Raw genomic sequence first — 22272 nt, forward strand, 5'->3', positions numbered from 1 at the left:
TTCATCGACAAACTATTTTTGATAAGTGAGAAATTTGACTTTTTTTGAGTATTTCAGTTCCGAATATATGGAAGTATTTTTTTTTGCACCGAAGGAACGTATGATACGCAAATCTGTTTCAGCACGTCGATAGATATACTTTAGAAGAATATATTCTGAAACTTTCAACGACAAACTATTTTTGATAAGTGAGAAATTTTACTTTTTTAGTAATTCAGTTCCGAATATATGGAAGTATTTTTTTTCGCACCCAAGGAACATATGGTACGCAAATCTGTTCGGCCACGTCGATAGGTATACTTTAGAAGAATATATTCTGAAATTTTCATCGACAAACTATTTTTGATAAGTCAGAAATTTGACTTTCATGAGTAATTTAGTTCCGAATATACGGAACTTTTTTTTGCACCGAAGGAACGTATGGTACGCAAATCTGTTTCAGCACGTCGATAGATATACTTCAGAAGAATATATTCTGGAACTTTCATCGACAAACTATTTTTGATAAGTGAGACATTTGACTTTCATAGGTAATTCAGTTCCGAATATATGGAATTATTTTTTTTCGCGCCCAAGAAACGAATGGTACGCAAATCTGTTTCAATACGTCGATAGATATACTTTCGCTGAATAAATTCTGAAATTTTCGACAACAAACTATTTTTGATCAGTGAGAAATTTGACTTTTATGAGTAATTCAGTTCCGAATATACGGAACTTTTTTTTTGCACCGAAGGAACGTATGGTACGCAAATCTGTTTGGACACGTCGATAGATATACTTTGGAAGGATATATTCTGAAATTTTCATCGACTAACTATTTTTGATAAGTCAGAAATTTGACTTTTATGAGTAATTCAGTTCCGAATATATGGAACTTTTTTTTTTTCGCACCGAAGGAACGTATGGTACGCAAATCTGTTTAGGCACGTCGATAGATATACTTTGGAAGGATATATTCTGAAACTTTTATCGACAAACTATTTTTGATAAGTGAGAAATTTGACTTTCATGAGTAATTCAGTTCCGAATATACGGAACTTTTTTTTTTGCACCGAAGGAACGTATGGTACGGAAATCTGTTTCAACACGTCGATAGATATACTTCAGGAGAATATATTCTGGAATTTCCATAGACAAACTATTTTTGATAAGTGAGAAATTTGACTTTTTTGAGTATTTCAGTTCCGAATATATGGAAGTATTTTTTTTTGCACCGAAGGAACGTATGATACGCAAATCTGTTTCAGCACGTCGATAGATATACTTTAGAAGAATATATTCTGAAACTTTCAACGACAAACTATTTTTGATAAGTGAGAAATTTTACTTTTTTAGTAATTCAGTTCCGAATATATGGAAGTATTTTTTTTCGCACCCAAGGAACATATGGTACGCAAATCTGTTCGGCCACGTCGATAGGTATACTTTAGAAGAATATATTCTGAAATTTTCATCGACAAACTATTTTTGATAAGTCAGAAATTTGACTTTCATGAGTAATTTAGTTCCGAATATACGGAACTTTTTTTTGCACCGAAGGAACGTATGGTACGCAAATCTGTTTCAGCACGTCGATAGATATACTTCAGAAGAATATATTCTGGAACTTTCATCGACAAACTATTTTTGATAAGTGAGACATTTGACTTTCATAGGTAATTCAGTTCCGAATATATGGAATTATTTTTTTTCGCGCCCAAGAAACGAATGGTACGCAAATCTGTTTCAATACGTCGATAGATATACTTTCGCTGAATAAATTCTGAAATTTTCGACAACAAACTATTTTTGATCAGTGAGAAATTTGACTTTTATGAGTAATTCAGTTCCGAATATACGGAACTTTTTTTTTGCACCGAAGGAACGTATGGTACGCAAATCTGTTTGGACACGTCGATAGATATACTTTGGAAGGATATATTCTGAAATTTTCATCGACTAACTATTTTTGATAAGTCAGAAATTTGACTTTTATGAGTAATTCAGTTCCGAATATATGGAACTTTTTTTTTTTCGCACCGAAGGAACGTATGGTACGCAAATCTGTTTAGGCACGTCGATAGATATACTTTGGAAGGATATATTCTGAAACTTTTATCGACAAACTATTTTTGATAAGTGAGAAATTTGACTTTCATGAGTAATTCAGTTCCGAATATACGGAACTTTTTTTTTTGCACCGAAGGAACGTATGGTACGGAAATCTGTTTCAACACGTCGATAGATATACTTCAGGAGAATATATTCTGGAATTTCCATAGACAAACTATTTTTGATAAGTGAGAAATTTGACTTTCATGAGTAATTCAGTTCCGAATATACGGAACTTTTTTTTTGCACCCAAGGAACGTATGGTACGCAAATCTGTTTCAGCACGTCGATAGATATACTTTAGAAGAATATATTCTGAAATTTTCATCGACAAACTATTTTTGATAAGTCAGAAATTTGACTTTTATGAGTAATTCAGTTCCGAATATATGGAACTTTTTTCTGCACCGAAGGAACGTATGGTACGCAAATCTGTTTCAGCACGTCGATAGATATACTTCAGAAGAATATATTCTGAAACTTTCATCGACAAACTATTTTTGATAAATGAGAAATTTGACTTTTTTTGAGTAATTCAGGTCCGAATATACGGAACTATTTTTTTCGCACCCAAGGAACGTATGGTACGCAAATCTGTTTGAGCACGTCGATAGATATACTTCAGAAGAATATATTGTGAAATTTTCATCGACAAACTATTTTTGATGTGAGAAATTTTACTTTTTTTGAGTTATTCAGTTCCGAATATATGGAACTATTTTTTTTCGCACCCAAGGAACGTATGGTACACAAATCTGTTTCAGCACGTCGATATATATACTTTAGAAGGATATATCCTGAAATTTTCATCGACAAACTATTTTTGATAAGTGAGAAATTTGACTTTCATGAGTAATTCAGTTCCGAATATACGGAACTTTTTTTTTGCACCGAAGGAACGTATGGTACGCAAATCTGTTTCAGCACGTCGATAGATATACTTTCGCTGAATTAATTCTGAAATTTTCGTCAACAAACTATTTTTGATCAGTGAGAAATTTGATATTTTGTGGATGAGTCTTTCCTGGGCATTCGGTATTGTTTAACGCAGGATATTTCAAATGACGTACTTTTTACAAGTCATAAAATTTTTACCGAGAAACTATTTTTCCAGTTCTCATTCGCTACCTGTTTCGGTACAAATGAATTTTTCCTGAATAATGATTTACTCTTATTTTACATTTTTTTCGGTATTACTGCTTGTATACGGACAGTTGGCTGATATAATGAGTTAATGTAGAATGCTGACTCATTTATTCGACATGTTTCAATAATATATCGTGTTTTTAAAATGATAACATCAAAATACACGTGAAATTATTAATACTTGCAATCTGGCAACACTGTTCGCAAATCTCATTCTAAACCCTGTTCGATTGTCCTTCGTCATAAACTGTGGATGAAAAGTTGTGGGTAACTTCACACTAATAATTAAATATACATCTCAACATGTCGATGAGATTTTTGTAATTAACCTACTGTCACCTTTAAATAAGCCATAATATGGGAAATACCTTTAAGTGTCAGTTGTTTAGTTTTGATATAACATACACATAGTAGAGGTTCCCAAGTAATATCGACCTTCACCAATTTGATAACCGGGTGAAAATTATGGTTTAACCAGGGCCGTCGCGATGGGGGGATGGGGGAACCTCCCCCCTGCTTTTTCGACTTGGAAAAAAGTTGGGGAATTTTGGCCCGTGAAGATAGAAAAAAATAATAGTAAAGAAATTAATAAAAATTAAAAAAATGGAAATGAGAAAAGAAAGGATGAGGTAATAAGAAAAGGGAAAGAACCGGGAGAAGGTTGAGATTTTCCAACATGAATAACTTGGAGATCCCATACTTTGAAATTCTTTTTGTTGTTTGAAAACTTCAAAAAAAGTTTCATTTCCCCCAAGTAAGAGAACAGTCCTGAACAAAATTCCCAAAACCGTGAAAATAGAAAAAAAAATAGTAGAAAACAATAAGTACAATATTATTTAAGTGTTGTTTCCTTTCATTTGTATTGAATATTCCTATACATGGTGGATATGGTAGAAGACCAAGGACCTTGGTCCTTGTCCCATTATTATTTTGGTAGAAGACCAAGGACCTTGGTCCTTGTCCCATTATTATTTTTATAATCACCAAAATTTATTTTTGTTTGTGCATACTTTAACGGGCATAGGCATTCAACCAATCTTTGGATAGCTAAGTAAGAAAATTAATATATTATAATAGTAACTAATCCCTCGGCTTTCATTTTTTCGAAAGTTGGGAAATGTTGCTGGTGGGGCAGGAAAAATTTGGATTCCGTCCCCCCCTGATATTTCTTTTCGCTACGACCCTGGGTTTAACAAATAAAATATGTTTGTCAACCCGTAATAATACGGTTGTAGTAAAAAAATGTTCATGGCTATAATCAGTTAAAGTTATAAAAAAATGATTATTTTTTCCAAATTTAACTGTCTCGGTTGCCAAACGATTCATAGTCTAATCCAGGGGTCTCCAAACTACGGCCCGCGGGCCAAATCCGGCCCGCCAGTGTCATCAATCCGGCCCGCGACAGCCAATGATTTACTGTCACCAATCTGGCCCGCGACAGCCAATGATTACCTAATTGTTGTTACTATCGCTGTGATAAGTTGAAGAAGAAAACACAGAATGATAATTACTCGGCTTTATTTTCTTGCAAGGTAAAACTTAACGACAGAAATGATGACAAAGAAAACTTAACTTAAGTATCTAAGTTTAAGCATATTAATAACTAACAAATAATTGAAATGAATCAGAGTAAAACAAAAACACTAATGAGATTTATGTAATTGTGATTTTCCACCGACAATACTTTGTAGTTGTGGATCAATTTTACTTGTACCAATTATCAAAAGAGATTTAAGATGCTCATCGGTTAATTGAGATCTGTAAACATTCTTTGTGTACTTCATCTTGGAAAACGTTTTCTCACACAAGTAAGTAGTACTAAAAACAGAAAACAACCCACGAGCAAATTTATGCAAATTATCAAATTGTTCCAGTGGAAGACTCTTATAAAATTCCAACAAAGATGAATTTTGATATTTGTTCTTAAGCATATCACTGCACCGTAAATCAATAATTTCCATTTGGACTTCCGGAGCCAGGATTTCAATGTCAGAATCAAAAGGATTTTGAAAAAGCTTAATTTCATTCGCAATGACATCAAAATATGAAAAACGAGTATCAAAATTTATCTTCAAAGCACTCAAAGTTTCGATTGCAAAATTGACGGGAAATTCACTCTCATGTTTCAAAATGTGTGAAACATTTTTTACGTAATTACGATTGAAATAGTATTATTTTCTGCCTAAAGAATTTGATATTGGTGTATAAATCAGGGAGAAGCCGATTTTCTCCTTGCAATCTCAAATTCAGTTCGTTCATATGATTTGTCAAATCGACATAAAAGGCTAACTTCCACATCCATTTACTTTTTTCTAAATCGGCAAAAGGGCGCTGCCTCTCATTTAAAAAAATGTCGATCTCTGCTCGAAGTTCAAAAAAGCGCTTAAGGACTTTTCCACAACTAAGCCAGCGTACGACAGCTTGATATGGTAAATCATTTTCTCCAATCTGTTGAATAAACTCGCGGAATTGTCGGTGATTCAGCGCAGTGGATCTGATGAAGTTAACAACTGATATGACTGGTTTTAGAACTTCAGACATATCCAAACATTTCCCGCACAAGGACTGTTGATGAATACAATGTAAGACTAATGTTTTTGAACCACCATCATTTTCTACAGTCTTTGATACAAGTGCAACCACTCCTTTATTTTTACCATACATATTTTTGCCTCCATCAGTTGTTATAGATTTCAAATTTCTCCATAGAAGGTTCTTTCTATTAATGGCATTTTCAACTCCCTTAAAAATATCTGCCCCAGTTGTCGTACCGTTGAATACTATCAATATCAAGAAGTTCTTCATACACTTCATAGCTTTTATCTACTCCGCGAATAAAAATCAACACCTGAGCAGTATCTGACACATCCGTTGACTCATCTAATGATAGAGAAAACCACTCATGATGTCCATTTTTGTCAGACAGTTGAGATAATATATTTTCTGCGATGTCTTGCATCCTCCGAGCCACGGTGCTGACAAACTGACAGTTTTAAATAAATTTACCTTTTCGGGGCATATTTCTTCGGCTACTGCAATCAAGCATTCTTTTATCATTTCTCCATCGGTGAATGGTTTGCCACGTTTTCCGATTTCAAGAGCCACACGAAAGCTGGCGCGAGTTGCAGACTCTTGTTCAGTATTCGCTTTGGTGAACAAAGATTGCTGCGATTTGAGAACGCGTTTCAAAGCTTCAAATTTTTCCTTCCGCAAACTTCCTGTGTACTTGGAGTAATTTTGAAGATGTTTCGATTCATAGTTTCGTTTAATGTTATAGTCTTTGAGAACAGCTATGGTTTCATTACAAATTAAACATAGCGCCTTATTACTGGACTCAATCACAAAACACTGAAAGTTCCATTTTTCTTGGAACGTTCTGCATTCACTGTCGATTTTTCGCTTCTTTTCCATATTAACAAATCACACATAAAAACAATAAGTCAAATCAAAATACTTTTACTGACGGGTGTTACTTAATTTCACAATAGACAGTTTCGCTTCCTACGCCTTTCCTACGCAGACTATCCCGCAGTTGCGCCGCTAGCCTTTTTATATGCGATTATTACTGCCATCTCGAGGTGATCGGAATACACTAGCTAGAACCAGAACTTTCTCGAACCAACGCGGTAATTCCAAATATTTAATTACGCCTAATGCCACCTAGCGGGTAGCTGAAAAAGATAGTACATAGTACCACTACTCGCCACTAGATGTCGTTGTGTCACAATACACAAAAATAATTGAAATGCAAAAAAAGCGTAAGTTTGCTTAGGTCACGCACTTTGCGACTATCCTAGTCTAGAAATATAGTTAAGGGCAGAAACTGGCCCTTGGAACAAACTGAAAAAAGCATTATGGCCCGAAGGCTTCAAAGTTTGGAGACCCCTGGTCTAATCGAAAGCATACAACATACGTAATATGCAGTTAATCGGTAGCTCACCTATTCGTGGTATAGAAACGGAAAATAAATTAAGTGATTTTTTTATGTTAAACGGTTTTATTGAAAAAAAAAATGTATGTCTGTATCTGTAGAGTAGGGAAGGTGAGCGTAGGCCCACAGCACTTAGGCCACATGTGACCCATTGTACATCCTCCCGAGGTGTTGTCCTCCTAGTCCTAGGTCATCGTCCATCCTATCCTTTCCAAGAATGTGGACGGGTCACTGTAAGACATCTCCTTTATATCGGCAGGTGTAGGCCAAGACTCGCCGAACACACCCTCTCTTATTGACGGACACTCGCATAGGACATGCCTGACAGTTTCATCTTCCTATTCACACATCCTGCATAGAGGTGTGTCCACTAGCCCCATATTATGGAGGTGTTTCCTTAGTTGACAGTGGCTAACCAGAAATCCTACTGTTAAGCAAAGGTTTTTCTTGGTCATCGCCAGATATTTCTTCGGCCCCAGTTTCTCAGGGTCGCACAGGGTGATCATTTGGCTAGTTCCTTAATGTCAAAGTCATCAGGCCTTAAGTGCCACTGGGTCCTAAAATTCTTAGTCCAGCCGCTTCCTTGGCTAAAGAGTCGGCAATGCGATTAACTTCATTCCTGCCGTGCCCTTTAATCCACCTCAGGATAATGTTATTATCTACCGAGGCTTTGGCTAAATCTTGGTGGCACTCTAGTACTAGACCTGGGGTACTACTATTCTACTAATCAAGCCCTATCATTTGCTGTCCATATTGAGGTAGTTGTGGAAAATATATTTGCGCCATTTTGTAGCTGCGGCCATCTTGGATTGACGATGATACACAATTCAGTAAATTGTATTGTCATCATAACTAAATGTGTGTTTCAAATTTCAAATTAATCTGTCAACAGAAGGAGGTCACACTTCGCTTCGAAATGGAAACTAAAGAAAAGTCAAAGTATTTTCCTAGGATTCGGCTAAGGTATGTGGATGATATTTTCGCGGTATTCGATACCAAAAAATCGAATATCGAGGACTTTGTTTCCTTTTTAAATAATAGATGTCCATCAATAAAATTCACGTATGAAGTAGAAAATAAGGGACAACTACCATTTCTTGACGTTTTGGTAATGAGGAGCAAAGATGGAGGGTTAGAATACGATATATTCAGAAAAGAAACAAGCACTTACAGGTATATTCCTGACAGTTCACATCACTGTGGACAGCACAAACGTGCGAACAAAATGACAAAAGTAATAGAGAAACAAAAGACCTTTCAAATGATGTATCACCCGACCCCCCATACCATTGAAAAAATAGAGGGAGTAGTTGATGATCGTAGGGGGGTGAAGTTTCGGATACGATTTCCATATCAGAATTAGTCCCCCTAGAAATGAAAATTGACGTGTTCTTTGAAATTTTCGATTACACGTCCGTTTCTGACTTACAGGGAGGGGGGCAAGTTTTCGTTGGAACGCCCTGTATATCAAGTGGTTAGCAGACGAGCGCAATTACTTATATCAATTCACGGCTACCAGGTAATAGGGAACAGAAAAGGTAAACTATCAATCAACTGTATGTTGCGTATGCTGTATATTTTCGATTAGACTATGAATAATTTGGCAACCAAGACAGTCAAATTTGAAAAAATAATAATTTTTTATAATTTCAATTATTCCTAGCTATGAACTTTTTTTACTACAACCATATCGGTACACGTTGACAAATATCTCAGCGTATCAATGAAAAAGTATTCTTCAAAATAATCCATAGATGAAAATGATGAAATAGGTTTCGTGATTATTTCGCAGGTTTGCCTTATTAGTTTTCTAAATGCTCATATCTCACCTGCTGTCATACAATAATACAATACTATATAATGAAGATATTGTACGAAACGCAAAAATATATCAAACAAATCTGGTGAGCGTGGGTGACATTCTACTTCTTCTCCCAATTTAATCATTATACGTAGTGAGTAAATATCTCAAACAATTTTGCTTGTACCTACAAGTGTACAAGCAGAGGTATTATTCTTTTAAACCCGCTTTATTCCTTCATTATTCTTAAATACGTGATTAATTATTCAAATATCCTCAAATAAGAGATCAATTCTTTCATGATCATCTTCTATATTCTCCTACTTTTCTTTTTCATTTCACGACCTTTTTGACAATTCTGTGGTCTCTCTGTCTGTTCCGTCCGTCTGTGGTTCCCAATCAATATATCTATCAAAAGAAACAAGATATCTATTTGAAATTTTTACAATATTATGGGTTTTGGTTGGAAATCGCTACTAGTAAAGAATCAAATATATCAAAAAAACCTTTGATCAGTAAGAATTATAATTATTGAACCTATTATTTGAATTTGAACAGAGTTTCTGTTATACCTCGTATAAAAAAGTTCACTTACATGAGAATGTCGGTCGGGTATGTTTGCCTAATAACCAAATCGATTTTATGGAATAAATTATTCAAAATGATCAGAAACTTGATAAGAAAACATAAGGTACCTCGTCTTTATTACTGACCTTGGATCGTTATAGTTATTTTCGGACATCGCCATCAATTGTTATGTCACCTAATGCGATTTATTAACGCAATTATACATATCGGATCGAACGCGTCGAGCATCGAAAAATTGGTGTTGATAGAGACGAAATGCTTCGTGAAGATTGACTTGAATTCTTTACAATTTTTTTTCTGAGTACATTTAATATTTATAATTAATTACATTTCATTTCCTTCCTGCTGGTAGAGACTAACTAATCTCCTTTAAAAATAATAATAATGATGTATCTTTATTCTGGTCAATCTAGGATACATATAGATTTTTAACATTTGGAAAATTATTATAATCCTAGGGCTGAAATCAAAGGCGAAGTTCAAATCAATAATTCAAAATTATTGATTTGTTCTACCAATCACACAAGCTCAACATTATAGAATATGCGTAAAATACATAAGATTAATATACAGTTTAAAAAACTAAAAAACACGCTTTTAAAGAACATCGAACTAAAAAGTTAAAAATATATTTTTTTAATAAGATTAAAATAATAAGCAACGAAAAATATTAGTATCATTGTGAAAAAAGCGACGGGCGCTTGATATTTAAAAAATATGGCACAAAGAGCCCACACTTTCTTCACAATAATACTAGTTTTTTTCGTTCCTTATTATTTTAAGCTTATTTAAAGAAGATATTTTTAACTTTTTAGTTCGATGTTCTTTAAAAGCGTGTGTTTTAGTTTTTTAAACTATATAAACTATATATATATATATATATATATATATAGTTTATATATATATATATATACACCTCTCGAAGCGAAGCAGTAACTCGTCTTGATAATGCCATCTGAGATGATGGCGAAACGTCGACTATCGAATAGTACCCAACGGATGAACACCCGGAAGAACAACACATCATATATATATATATATATATAGATATATATATATATATATAGATATATATATATATATATATATATATATATATATATATATATATATATATATATATATATATATATATTAAAGCGGGAGTACCACAAGGAAGTATTCTCGGTCCACTATTTTTCATTATCTATACCGCTGATATTCTAAAATCCATAACCGCTTGCAATGTTCAGGCATATGCCGATGATACGCAGTTATTAATTAGTTTTCCTAAAGAAAACCTGAATGATACACAGAATTTGCTGAATGATGATCTTGAACTTATATTTAAAAAAAGTGCCTTTCATTTTCTTCTTTTTTGACATTGATGATAATCAGAAGAATGTAAATTGAAGGGATTGTTAAAATTGAGAGTTGTTTGAAGATGTTTCTGAAAGAAGTTCCACGAGCTACACCAGCCATACATCTACTTATTTTCTTTTGGATGATGAAGACTTTATTCATATGTACTGAATTTCTCGAAAATAAGGGACAATAGGATCATCATTTTCATCATGAGTTTTCCAAAACGCAGTAATGATCTTCAGTGAATTTCAATAGGCTATATCAAAATAAATTAAAACTTACTTTCATGGTCATATCAAATGAAAGAACCTTCCTCGATCATATGAAATGAAAGAACCTTCCTCCACCATTTGAAGGCTCAAAAATGTTATAGAGATCATATCAGATAAGTTAACAAGTCTTACTTATTACAGCCCCATGTTTGAAGTAAATTTGTCATGACTCTATTAATGTGTTTTCATCCATCAAAGTGTTTCTGTTTTCAAACAGTTGTCTTGAAAAGATTTCTAAATAGCTATTTGTTTGAAAGAATCAATTCATGAATTAATTTTGAGTTATCCAGGAGGTCGGCAGTATATTACACAATTATTTTAGAAAGTACACCTTATGCTCGTGATACTTAAAAAATACTTTTTGGTTCATTTTGTATTCTAGCAACTTTTCAGGATATAAGTGCTAACCAGGTCTGTTGAAATTAAATATTCATAAGTACCAACATTAATTATATAGAAAATTATTCAAATATGCTATACATATATATAGTTGTCTTCATAGAAACAAAAATAAAATAATATTCAGCCTAGCTCACGTACTTTTCAAAAATCCAATATCAACTGAATTTGAACTTTGCAGCATATATAAATAGTACCTAGTCCTTATTCCAGTTTGTTTACATTCAATTAGTCCCTTTATCTCAAATATTTTTGGTATCTGACTGTAATTCAATAAGTTCCATGAACTTTCTTCAATCAGAAAGATATGTCAACAGTCAAAACATTATAAACAGACCTAACATAATGCAAACATGCCACTATTTGAGAAACGAATTGATAAGGAATTCAAAACCAAACAGGACATAATTAGTTGTAACTTCATTCCATATGTGCACTCATAGAAAATGTATCTACTTTTGACAGCTGGTTAACGGAAAAATAGATTTTAACAGATTTCAACAGATTCAAAGATGATTCGCATTCAACTTTTGGATTTTTCAAATAATTAATTGACTATTCCCTCATCAAAATTTAACTCACAAAATTATAAGCTATCTTTTCAATATTTATAATCACAAAATAAACAAAAGTCGAACATCCTAGAAAATTCCACTCCTACGATTACTATATTACATTTGGTTAGTAATCCAATTGATTTTAAGGTAATCAATATATTTAATATACAACTGAATTACTAACACTTGACCAAGATGTCTTTCATATCTCTCATACCAACCATCGCAAAAATCACTGAAAAACTAGTTAAAAAACAACTACTTGGATTCATAAATAAGCATAACATCATCAGTGAAAATCAATTCGACTTCCAGAATAATAAAAATACGTACAATGTTATTTTCTCATTTCTGAATAAAGTTTATTCTGAGATTAATGTCGGTGAAAAGACTGCTGCAGTATTTTGTGTCCTGTCAAAGGCATTAGACTGCGTTAAACACAAAATACTGCTGAGAAAGCTCCAACGTTATGGATGCAGAGGAGTAAGTCACAAATGGTTCGATTCCTACTTAACGGGACAAACGCAAATGGTCAAAACATCTCAACTTTCAAAAAAAAAGGAAATTAATTCAAGAGTTCCACAAGGTTCTGTGTTAGGTCCCATTCTTTTCTTATTATATATTAATGATCTCACCAAGCTTAATATTTCTGGGAAGTTCACCTTATTTGCGGATGACACTACCATACTTTGGAATAATAAAAACATTTGGGAGTTGCACAAAATAATCTCTGCCGACTTGAAAAAAGTTAAAGATTGGTGTGATTCAAACATTTTATCTTTTAACTTAACTAAAACAGATTTATTATCATTTAGATGCTCAATCGACGAACTTTTTTTTGAAGACAGATCACTGGAATCTATAAATAACACTAAACACTAACACTGTTTCGGGGAGCATGCAGTTCAACTTTATTCAAAAGTCTACTAATTTTACAGAAAAGGGCAATAAGGTGTATAGGAAACTTTAAACCAAGAGACTCCTGTAGAACCTTCTTCAAAAAACATAATATTCTAACAATAACTGCATTATTTATACTGGAATCTGTGTTTCATGAATAAGCATATATTAAATTTTGCTGCATCCTCTTTCCATTATAACACCCGAAACTGCCGACACACTCTGAAACTCACTGTGCCAACTAAGAACATTACCAGAGACTCCAAATTTTACAACGGTGGAAAAATGTACAATCATTTGTCTATGGACATAAGATCTGCCAAAATAAATGACTTTCAATTCAGGAAGTTAGTCAAGCAATTTCTATCTGATAGACCCTATTATACTTTGGATGAATATTTTAACGATAGCTTTTAACTGACTTACGCATATTTTTTATCTTTACTTGTTAAGGAGCTCTTAAGTTATTACTTTTTATGTCTACTCTTGTATAAACTTGAGTTTTACTTTTTTATATATACATATCTTTTTTATTCTCCATTTTAACATAGTTTGTACCCATGCACCATTTATATTTTTATTTCAATTTCAGTTAGTATGTATTGAATTTTTTTAAGTATGTACTACCCAGCTTTGTCTACAAGATTATGTCTTATGATAATAAAAGCATATTATTATTATTATTATGTTTTGTCGGGAGAGGTGTCAAAATTACATCTCGTTACGAAAATTTTGAATATCAATAAAGCAGAATAAGAAATGACTTGAGAGGAAAAACAAATAAAAAGTTTTTAGTAATATGAGTTTTCCGTGGTGAATTCAAAATATTTCATTGGAAATCTAATGCCAGCAAAAAGAAAATTGCTTCGACTTTGAAATCGAAATTATGAGAGAGAGAGAGAGAGAGAGAGTGGCAGAGTGAGGTTGATATTTAACTTTTGGAGAAAGCAGTTCTAAAACCTAATCTACAACCATCTCTAGGACAATATCAAATATATTTCTAATCACTTGATTTTGAAGAATAAAAACATATTTCGCAACCCCAGAGGAATTGTTTCTTATTGGGTAAATAATGATCTCTAATTTCGTCTTCCGTGTAAGCAGTTGGCAATCATAGTTGGCCAGATATATTACTGAACAAGTTTATTTGACAAAATATTCTAAGGAAAAACGAAAATAAAAACAAATACTCTTAAAGTGAAAAAGTATTTTTATCACAAGTTTGCTACCTAATAATAAAATAAAAGTGGTTAAAAACTCAAACAGATTCATGTCTCACTGGTTTTTAAGAAGCTTAGTAGAGCAGTGGTTGAACTTTGGGCTTCCAAACCAATGAGCATGTGTTCGTATCACACCATCTGTAGTTAAAATTTTTTTTTTGAGCACTCAATTTTCAAACTATCTGAAATTGAATAAAATACCGACGGAAATACTTTTGAATGCTTTTTTCAAGTTATTTCTTGTTATGAAATTTAATGATATGACTCTCATTTAGGATATCCTTCATAAATGAATCTTTTTTTAAATATTTCATATACTCAAGTCACGAAAAAAAATTATTAATCAGTACTCACCCCTCAATACAGGAAGCATCTCCAGTTCCTGGTTTTCAGTTACGTTGAACCTCGACTGCCGCTTCTCTTTCTTCATGATGGTTGCACCCCCAGAGTTCACTTTGGCTTTGTTAAGGGGGCTCTGTGGAGGAACAGAATTGGTTTTAGGCTGAAAAATATTGACGAAAATATAATTTTCAATGATGAAAGATATTTTCCAAGTTACCAATTCCTCATCTCCTTTTTTACGTCTTCGGAAGATACCACTCAAAGCCATTTTTATTTTTATCTTCTGAAGAATCACAAAAAAAATAAAGTGCAATTCTTAAAAACGACCCATTAAAATCGTTATTTACAAATTGCACTGGTTAACAATTCTTTTCAGTTAATGTGCAAAGGCAGACTAAGTCACTGATGGAAGGATAAATATAAAACAAACAAAATGTTTATTAGGCAGTGGTGGCGTTGCTTTAATGGAAAACAAATGACCAACAGTAATAAAAGGTGCACTATAATTAAATAATAACTAAAAACAACAGAATGTTGTTTGAGAAAGTGATAAGTTAGTTGTATTCCCTAACCAAACTGACAAATCACTAATGAAATTATGAGGAAAATGAGCTGGTTATAAAAGTATTTACTACAACACTGGCATTTGACAAGTGGTTTTAGGTTACAACTATATTATGACCCTATCAAATGCGTAGATAGTTTCTGACTTTAAATAAAATCAGTTTCAAATTTTCATTTGGAAAATATGTTTTTCAACTTTAGATTCACTTAAGAAAGTAACAAATTAAATTAATTGAAAACGTGCACAATACACTGAGGTGAAAATATGTACGTATTATTTTGAAAATAATCATAAACGACTCGAATCCTCAACACAAAATGCATGAATTATTCCAACAGATTCCTGGACTAAAAATAGAACGTAATGTAAACTTAATATGAAATAAAGTTGGACAGTGAGAAATAGCCTACCTCCGCATCACTACCACCGTTTCCTATGGATTTGTTTTTCGTGTCCTGCAAAAAAAATTAAAAACTGTCATTGACAATAGATGGGATAAACACTAACCTATTTGACAGTCGAATCAGGATTCACTTTAGGTTCATAGAAATGGGTACTAACCATTTTTTAACACTATCACAGTACCGTAATAGTACGGCAGAGGTTCACACACTCCTAAATCTTGTAATAAATTGACAAAATATGAATGGCCACGGCATCAAGTAACAAACTCCGTTACTGTCCTCCACAATTTTCTTATAGTTCACAACACATTACTACTGGAAATAACTATGCATTAAAATCGATTGTGTTTTAAAAAAAGTCGTGAAAAAACGAAAATAAAGTAGTTATCAATGCATAAATTGACAATAATTACACAAGGGTTAAAAAACACACCGCTCCGGACATTGTTGCTATGCTATCACGAACCAGGGAATCTCCAGTGTTGTCATACTCTCTGAAAAATGCTTGTTTTTCTTCTAGAAATTCAAGTAGAATGAAAACTCTACATCCCACTGTGAGAAATCGCCACACATTGTTGAAAAAAATATAGATATCTATCTGGAACCTTATTATCATATCAGGTGAACTCAGTTAGAGAAAATCTGCTGTCTCTTTTTCTCTCTCTATTTCACTTTCAAAACAGACACTTCCAATTTTCTTCTCGATGTTTCACCTGGTTTGAAAATAAAGCCCTTATTATCATTCAACAAAAGGGTTGAATGATAATCATGAATTCATATTGTAAATGTCGAGCCGAATATACCTAATCAAATTACATTGGCAACATTGCATTTTGACAGTTTCTGATCCACTATTCAAAAATCTTGTAAAAATATACTTATTGAGCTTTAAAAAACTCAAATTCAAATGTAGAATAGTTTCTCATTTTGAGTTTTTCATGCAATTCAAAACTATTAAAAACTGAATAACTCACGTTGACAGTTAACTACTTATCGGTGTTGCCAGAGTAGTATTTCCAAAAAACTCCGCTTTATGTTTGACTAAACATTATGTATGTGTATGTGTTTGACTGAATATCCCATTGATTTATTCGGAATATTTACTACAAAACTCAAATATGGCCTTCAGTTTACCAATCCCAAGTTTCATTTCCTATTCCTCTGTTGAGTTAGATTCAAAAAAGCTTGGCTCAAAGGTTTTGTGCCGCCAAGTAAGAGAATTTACCTTTAAGCGTACTTTTACAGCTGATGATTGTTAGGGTGCATATAAAATTTACTAATTGAACGTAATTGCTTAAGCCAAGCTTTCCACACACACTAAACGCATTGAAACCCCGGGGTCAGCTAGCTGAGTAAACCGTTAAGTATCCCTAGAAGTATATCGAATACCGTGTAGTTGTGGTTCGTCCTACATCGTATCCACAAAGAGTTTGACTGAGGATAAAAAAAGTTGCCGGTCTTTTCTAGTGTGCCGCTATTTCCAAATAGATAAATGGGCAGTTGCAGACAAGCTTTCTCAGAGGACAGTTATGACACTGCCTTCGAACGCACGCAAGTTCCTGATGAAACCAGGGAGTAGTATCCGAGAGTATTCAGAGAGGCCGTAGAAATACATAAACATAAGAATAATTTCAACCGTTAAGACGAGAGCTGAAAAATCAACAAGACATGGATACCGAGCATGGTACAAGAGCATTCGGCCGTCCGATATTTCGTCCCATTATAAGTACAGACGCACCGGGACCGTTTTCAGTTTGCGCATTACAGAAAAGTAGATCACTTCGACCATTGCCGCATGGCCTAGCAGACGAAACGTCAGATATAAAAATCTGCAGACCACCGCTAATAAACCTGGAAACCTCTGACAATTTGTTAGACACCGTCCGTGAAAACCTACAGTTTTCGTTTGGCAGTGAAAGTCGGTTGAATGTTGTAGGTATATAAATGTGAGTTATTTGCATTACAAATTACAATTGTAATGGACATACCGTAGTGTATTGAGCTCGTTAATTTTATATAATGCAGCCTTGAGCTAGTAAAAAGTAGACGCGTTCGTTGTTTGGAGCCATAGAAAAGAAGAACTTCAGAACTTCCTAAATCATCTGAATAGCTTTCATCCAAAAATCCAGTTCATCATGGAATTAGAAGCAGAAAACCTCCAAATCCCATTCATTGATGTTTAAGTCATCAAGGAAGATAATCAACTAGGCCATAAGGTGTACAGGAAAAAAGCACACACAGATCGATACCTTCATAATGGATCCAACCATCATCCAAAACAGCAACGGACTGTCAACACCCTAGTGAACAGAGCTTTGCGAATATGTGAAGAAAGGTACGTCGACGACGAAATAAAACACCTAAAAACTGTGTTTCAAGCGAACGGCTACGACAGAAAAACATAATACACGCGTCCAAGGGAGAAGAGAAACATCAGTGTATATCAACCCCAAGGCACTATATATCTGCCATACATAGAAGGTATCACCAACCGAATCGGGAAAATTCTAAAGGAAAAAAATTACACCGTCTTCAAACAAACGAAGACAATATCGGAGTATCTGAGATCAGCAGAGACCCACTCAAATCAGTGGTAGTTCACAGGATTCCATGAAACTGTGGTAAAGTCTATATAGGTCAGACGAAAAGAAGCATTGGTGTCCGCCTAGTCGAGGACAAGCGGAGTTGCCGATTGGGACAGACCGAAAAGTCTGCAGTCGCTGAGCATGCACTGTCCGACGGGGAACACAAGAACCTATTCGAAAATACCGAGAGGCTAGCAACGTCGATTCATCATTCAACCAGAATGTATTTAGAAGACATAGAAATACACAAACATCAAGAGAACTTCAACAGAAAGGAAGAGAGAACATATGTATGAAAGATCTGGCACACGTTAAGAAGGGTATTTCGACCATGTCACTGAAAATGACAGCCGCAGTTGCAGTTGAAACCTTTGTTGATTATAACCTTAGAAGGCCACGGCAAAACCGGAAAACCAATCAAAACATTGACGCCAGCCGTGAAAACCTACATTCTTATGGAAGTAGAGTTTTCCACTTTGGGCGCACAGAGCCTTTAAGCCAAGCTTTTACCAATTAAATAACAATTAATGAAGCAAATTCAAAAAGAAATGATATTACGCTAATATTAGAAGTCAGTTACAAATATTGTCTCTCTCAATTGGCCCGCCCTTGATTCTGATACATTTTTCTTTTTTATGATTATTGGTCACTCCCCCAAGTTCTTAATACTCATTTCACGACAGGCTTGCCGTATTCTCTCACAGTTCTTGTCGATTTCGTGGTCTAGACTTGTAAATCCTACTCTTGACAAGAGTAGGATTTACACAAGTAAAAATTCATTGGAGTTATGGCAGGAGAGCGAGGAGGCCATTGTTAATATGAGCTATTTCTACCAATCCAACGTAATGGAAAATGTTCTTTTAGCCGCTCTCGAACCATCCAAGAATTATGAACTAACTGAAAGATGTTCAATGATTTCCCATAATTCATTACCAAAAAAAAATCAATAGTCGTTCAGCGTTAATGGTATTGTTGAAGAAACACTGTCCAATTATTCTGTTGTCTAAAATACCACACATCATAAATTAACTTTTTGAGAGTATTGGTCCTTACAGTTTATAACCCATCAGTAGGGATTTTTAATATCGAACTGCATATCACATTTATGGTTGATAGCAATAGTTATAAGATTCGATGTGGGTGTGGAAATCTTATCGTAGTAAACACCTTGCTTTTGGGAAAAAATTGTAACAAGATATATTTTCAGCCGAGCGACTTTTATCTTTAAAAAGAACCAATCGCTTCTTCATTGGAGGTGATTTAGTTGACTGCCAGGTACCTTCCTTTTCTAAATCATCCAGTTCTTTTATGGCATCTTTCCAGAGATGATACTTTACTTTGTATGATTTCTCCATAGGAAAATAAAATTTATTTTCAAAACTTTTTGCCTCTCACTATCTTCACAAATGACTGGTTATATTATTATCATGTTCTATGGAAATTGGAAGAATTTTGGATCCAATTTTATTCGTCTAATGTCAAGAACAAATGCTTCGAATCGTTTATGGTTTGAAAAGTATAAAAATATTCCTGGTGATTATTGTCACATGTGCGGAAGCCCACTCGAAGGCCCTCAAACAGATTACTGAAATTTTTATCTATAACGAATTTTGTGTATTTAGTTAAATTACCTCACGTGTTGAAAATTTGCTTCTGATTTTGGTTTTATTAAAAATATGTTTTTTCAACTTTTTTGAGAGTTTTTTAAAAGGATAAAATTTATTGCCGCACCATATTAACAAAATCGCTTATTTTTTAAAAGTTTGGTGTCTATATATGAAACTGTTACTTTGAACAATCAAGTTTGTGCTAATAATCATCGATTGCAAAGATATTTCCGTTCCTGGGAGCCCGCGAATCTTCAGAAGATATCAAGATCAGTAAATCTGACGAAGTTTGTTTCATGTTTCACGATCAAGTTCACGATTCAAATATACAGTCCAATTCAATCTCAACAAAATATATTGAAGTGGTTGTATACACGCAACAGCTCATGCAATAGATGAAATTAACCAGTTCCTTTTTTCTACATTTGTTTCCGATGTATTTTCGTTTTTTCTAACCTTTTTCTCTTGGAAATTACGCGCTAAATGACCGTTTCTTCGACAAATATACAAATACAAATATTTTATTTTACTACATCAGGTAACATCATTGCATCTGTGACAGTCAATAAAACGAAAGGATAAATAGGGATTCCTATAGAAGTTATGAGAAATGACAGCACACTGAAAATTGAACAGTTTAAAAATGAGTAGGTATGAAAAAAAGATGGATGAATGAGATGGAAAAAAGTACAAAATATTGTGTATAATATATGTTGTAAAAGTATGTTGTACAGATTGATATCGTAAGTATTTTTTTTAATACAGAAAGTTTGAAGCAGGTTGTGTGAATTTGCAGAGCGCCTCTAGTGTTGTATTTGTGAATATCACTCCAAGTCCTTAGGGTATTAGAGGATTTGTGGACAACTTGTAACACATTGAAAATAAACAGAATTGGCAGGGACAACATAGTAATATACCATGTTCAGAAGAGGTTTGCAATGTTTCCAAGAAGATGCATTAGTCAATATTCTAAGAGCATTCCTCTTCTGTCTGGAAATACTAATAGAGTGGAGTTTTTCCATAAAATAACTCCATAGTGCAGTTTAGAATGAAACCCTAAACTGTCTTGAGAAGAAACGTAGAATTTGCCACCTTTGTCCTCAGTGCTTCCACATAGGAATCCAACCTAATTTTTCAGCAAAATATTTCAACTTTTATGTTTATTGTTTCATCCGAAACACGTTTTTCATGTTTTTTTTTAATGAAGCACATTATCTATAAGTATGATCATTACAGAGACTTTGTGAAGGTTGTGTGGAAAATTATAGTAGTTTTATCACCCATGTAGGAGGTTCTTACCTGTTATGTGTTGAGAAATATTCATTCCATTAATTGTCTAATATGTGAAAATAATAAAAACGTTAAATATTATTATTATCATTATTGAATGCTGTCGCATGCTTGTCGCAAATTCCGAAATTTTAGACATGTACTCAAACTTGTCAAGGGCTGCATCACTGACCATTTTGCTGAACTCCCTCACTTATATCTCTGCAATGTATTGGGCCAATGAATAATTTGGATCTAGCTTATGTGGTAAATTCATGGACCAACATTTTGTTCATTTCCAATTTCTTCTAATAAACAGAATTAGCGTTATTCAAAAATTCATTGGAGTTTAAAAAAATGTCTATCTGGGTTTCCACAGCGGTTGCTTTTGTAATGTCAAATTTGCCTTTTGCTCGGAGAGTGCATTTCGTTTGAAATTTTCATTGGGGGTAATTTCTTCCAATAAGCTTTTTGTGTTTCATTTTTACTTGATTCAATGGTTCACGGAAACAGGTTCTTAGGAATTATTGAGTTATTATATCAGACAATCAGGTCACTGATCTTAATCCCTTAATATATGGATATATTGACAGTCGTAGGTATATGAAATATGACAGTTGTATGAAATACAGAAAAATATAACATTACTTGAAAAATGACAAAAACATAAACAACTACTCCATTTGTTTAGCAGTTTAACAATATAAACAATTCTTTGGGAGAGAAAGTTTTTGGCTTTCTACTACTTGATACAAAAAAATGGGGGAATCTTCCAAAGAAAGGAAGAAAGTAATTAATTTGAAAATAAGTAACTCTATACATGAATGTGTAGATCATGCAAAGAAGCAACTTTCAGATACAAACTGAAAGAAAGCCCTCCTGAAACAGCTACTTTCATATAAACATTGAATTACACGAAAGAAAAAAAATTCTTTCGAAACGAACACTTTTACATGAACACTAAATTATACAGAAGATACTTTTCTCTACTCAGTTTGTATTCCAAACATTCGTTATGGAATGAAATTCAGATATCATTCACAGGAGTTCTACTTTAAATGAATGGTAATAAAGTGCACTTACATGGAACACTGTCATCCTCACTGATATACTTCGATGTTTCGCCATAAGACACTTGCCTTAGGGCTCGTCAGTACCAAATTGGATAACATTATAGAAAATACACACACTTCATTCATGAATTACGATTTTTAATGTCACGGAATAAGCTTGATCTGCTTATGTCAT

General features: G+C 33.7%; 1 protein-coding gene and 1 long non-coding RNA gene across 5 annotated transcripts in view; one reads left to right on the forward strand and one right to left on the reverse strand.

The window, feature by feature from the left end:
• The window catches only part of wrd (Protein phosphatase regulatory B subunit well-rounded), a 49551-nt gene extending 33519 nt beyond the window's left edge, over positions 1-16032 (reverse strand). Inside the window, exons 1-4 of one of the 4 annotated variants that reach the window (XM_074171226.1) lie at positions 15721-16032; positions 15570-15614; positions 14812-14877; positions 14607-14754 (exon numbers count right to left, since the gene is read on the reverse strand). In XM_074171226.1, the coding sequence (XP_074027327.1) occupies positions 14607-14754; positions 14812-14877; positions 15570-15614; positions 15721-15723 (262 nt within the window). In that variant the 5' untranslated portion in view covers positions 15724-16032. Of the gene's footprint in view, positions 1-14606; positions 14755-14811; positions 14878-15569; positions 15615-15666; positions 15686-15720 lie in introns of those variants that run through there. The other 3 variants (XM_074171229.1, XM_074171228.1, XM_074171230.1) reach the window with 3 other exon arrangements.
• Positions 15292-20810, forward strand: LOC141480787 (uncharacterized). Its single transcript, XR_012464561.1, has 2 exons — positions 15292-15425; positions 19356-20810. It is a non-coding gene; the product is annotated as an uncharacterized lncRNA (long non-coding RNA).
• The last annotated feature ends 1462 nt before the right edge of the window (positions 20811-22272 follow it).

This window comes from Leptinotarsa decemlineata, unplaced genomic scaffold (assembly GCF_025532065.1).
Source record: "Leptinotarsa decemlineata unplaced genomic scaffold, Ldec_3_MD MMD2_tig00000010_RagTag_RagTag, whole genome shotgun sequence".
NCBI classification, from domain to species: domain Eukaryota; kingdom Metazoa; phylum Arthropoda; class Insecta; order Coleoptera; family Chrysomelidae; genus Leptinotarsa; species Leptinotarsa decemlineata.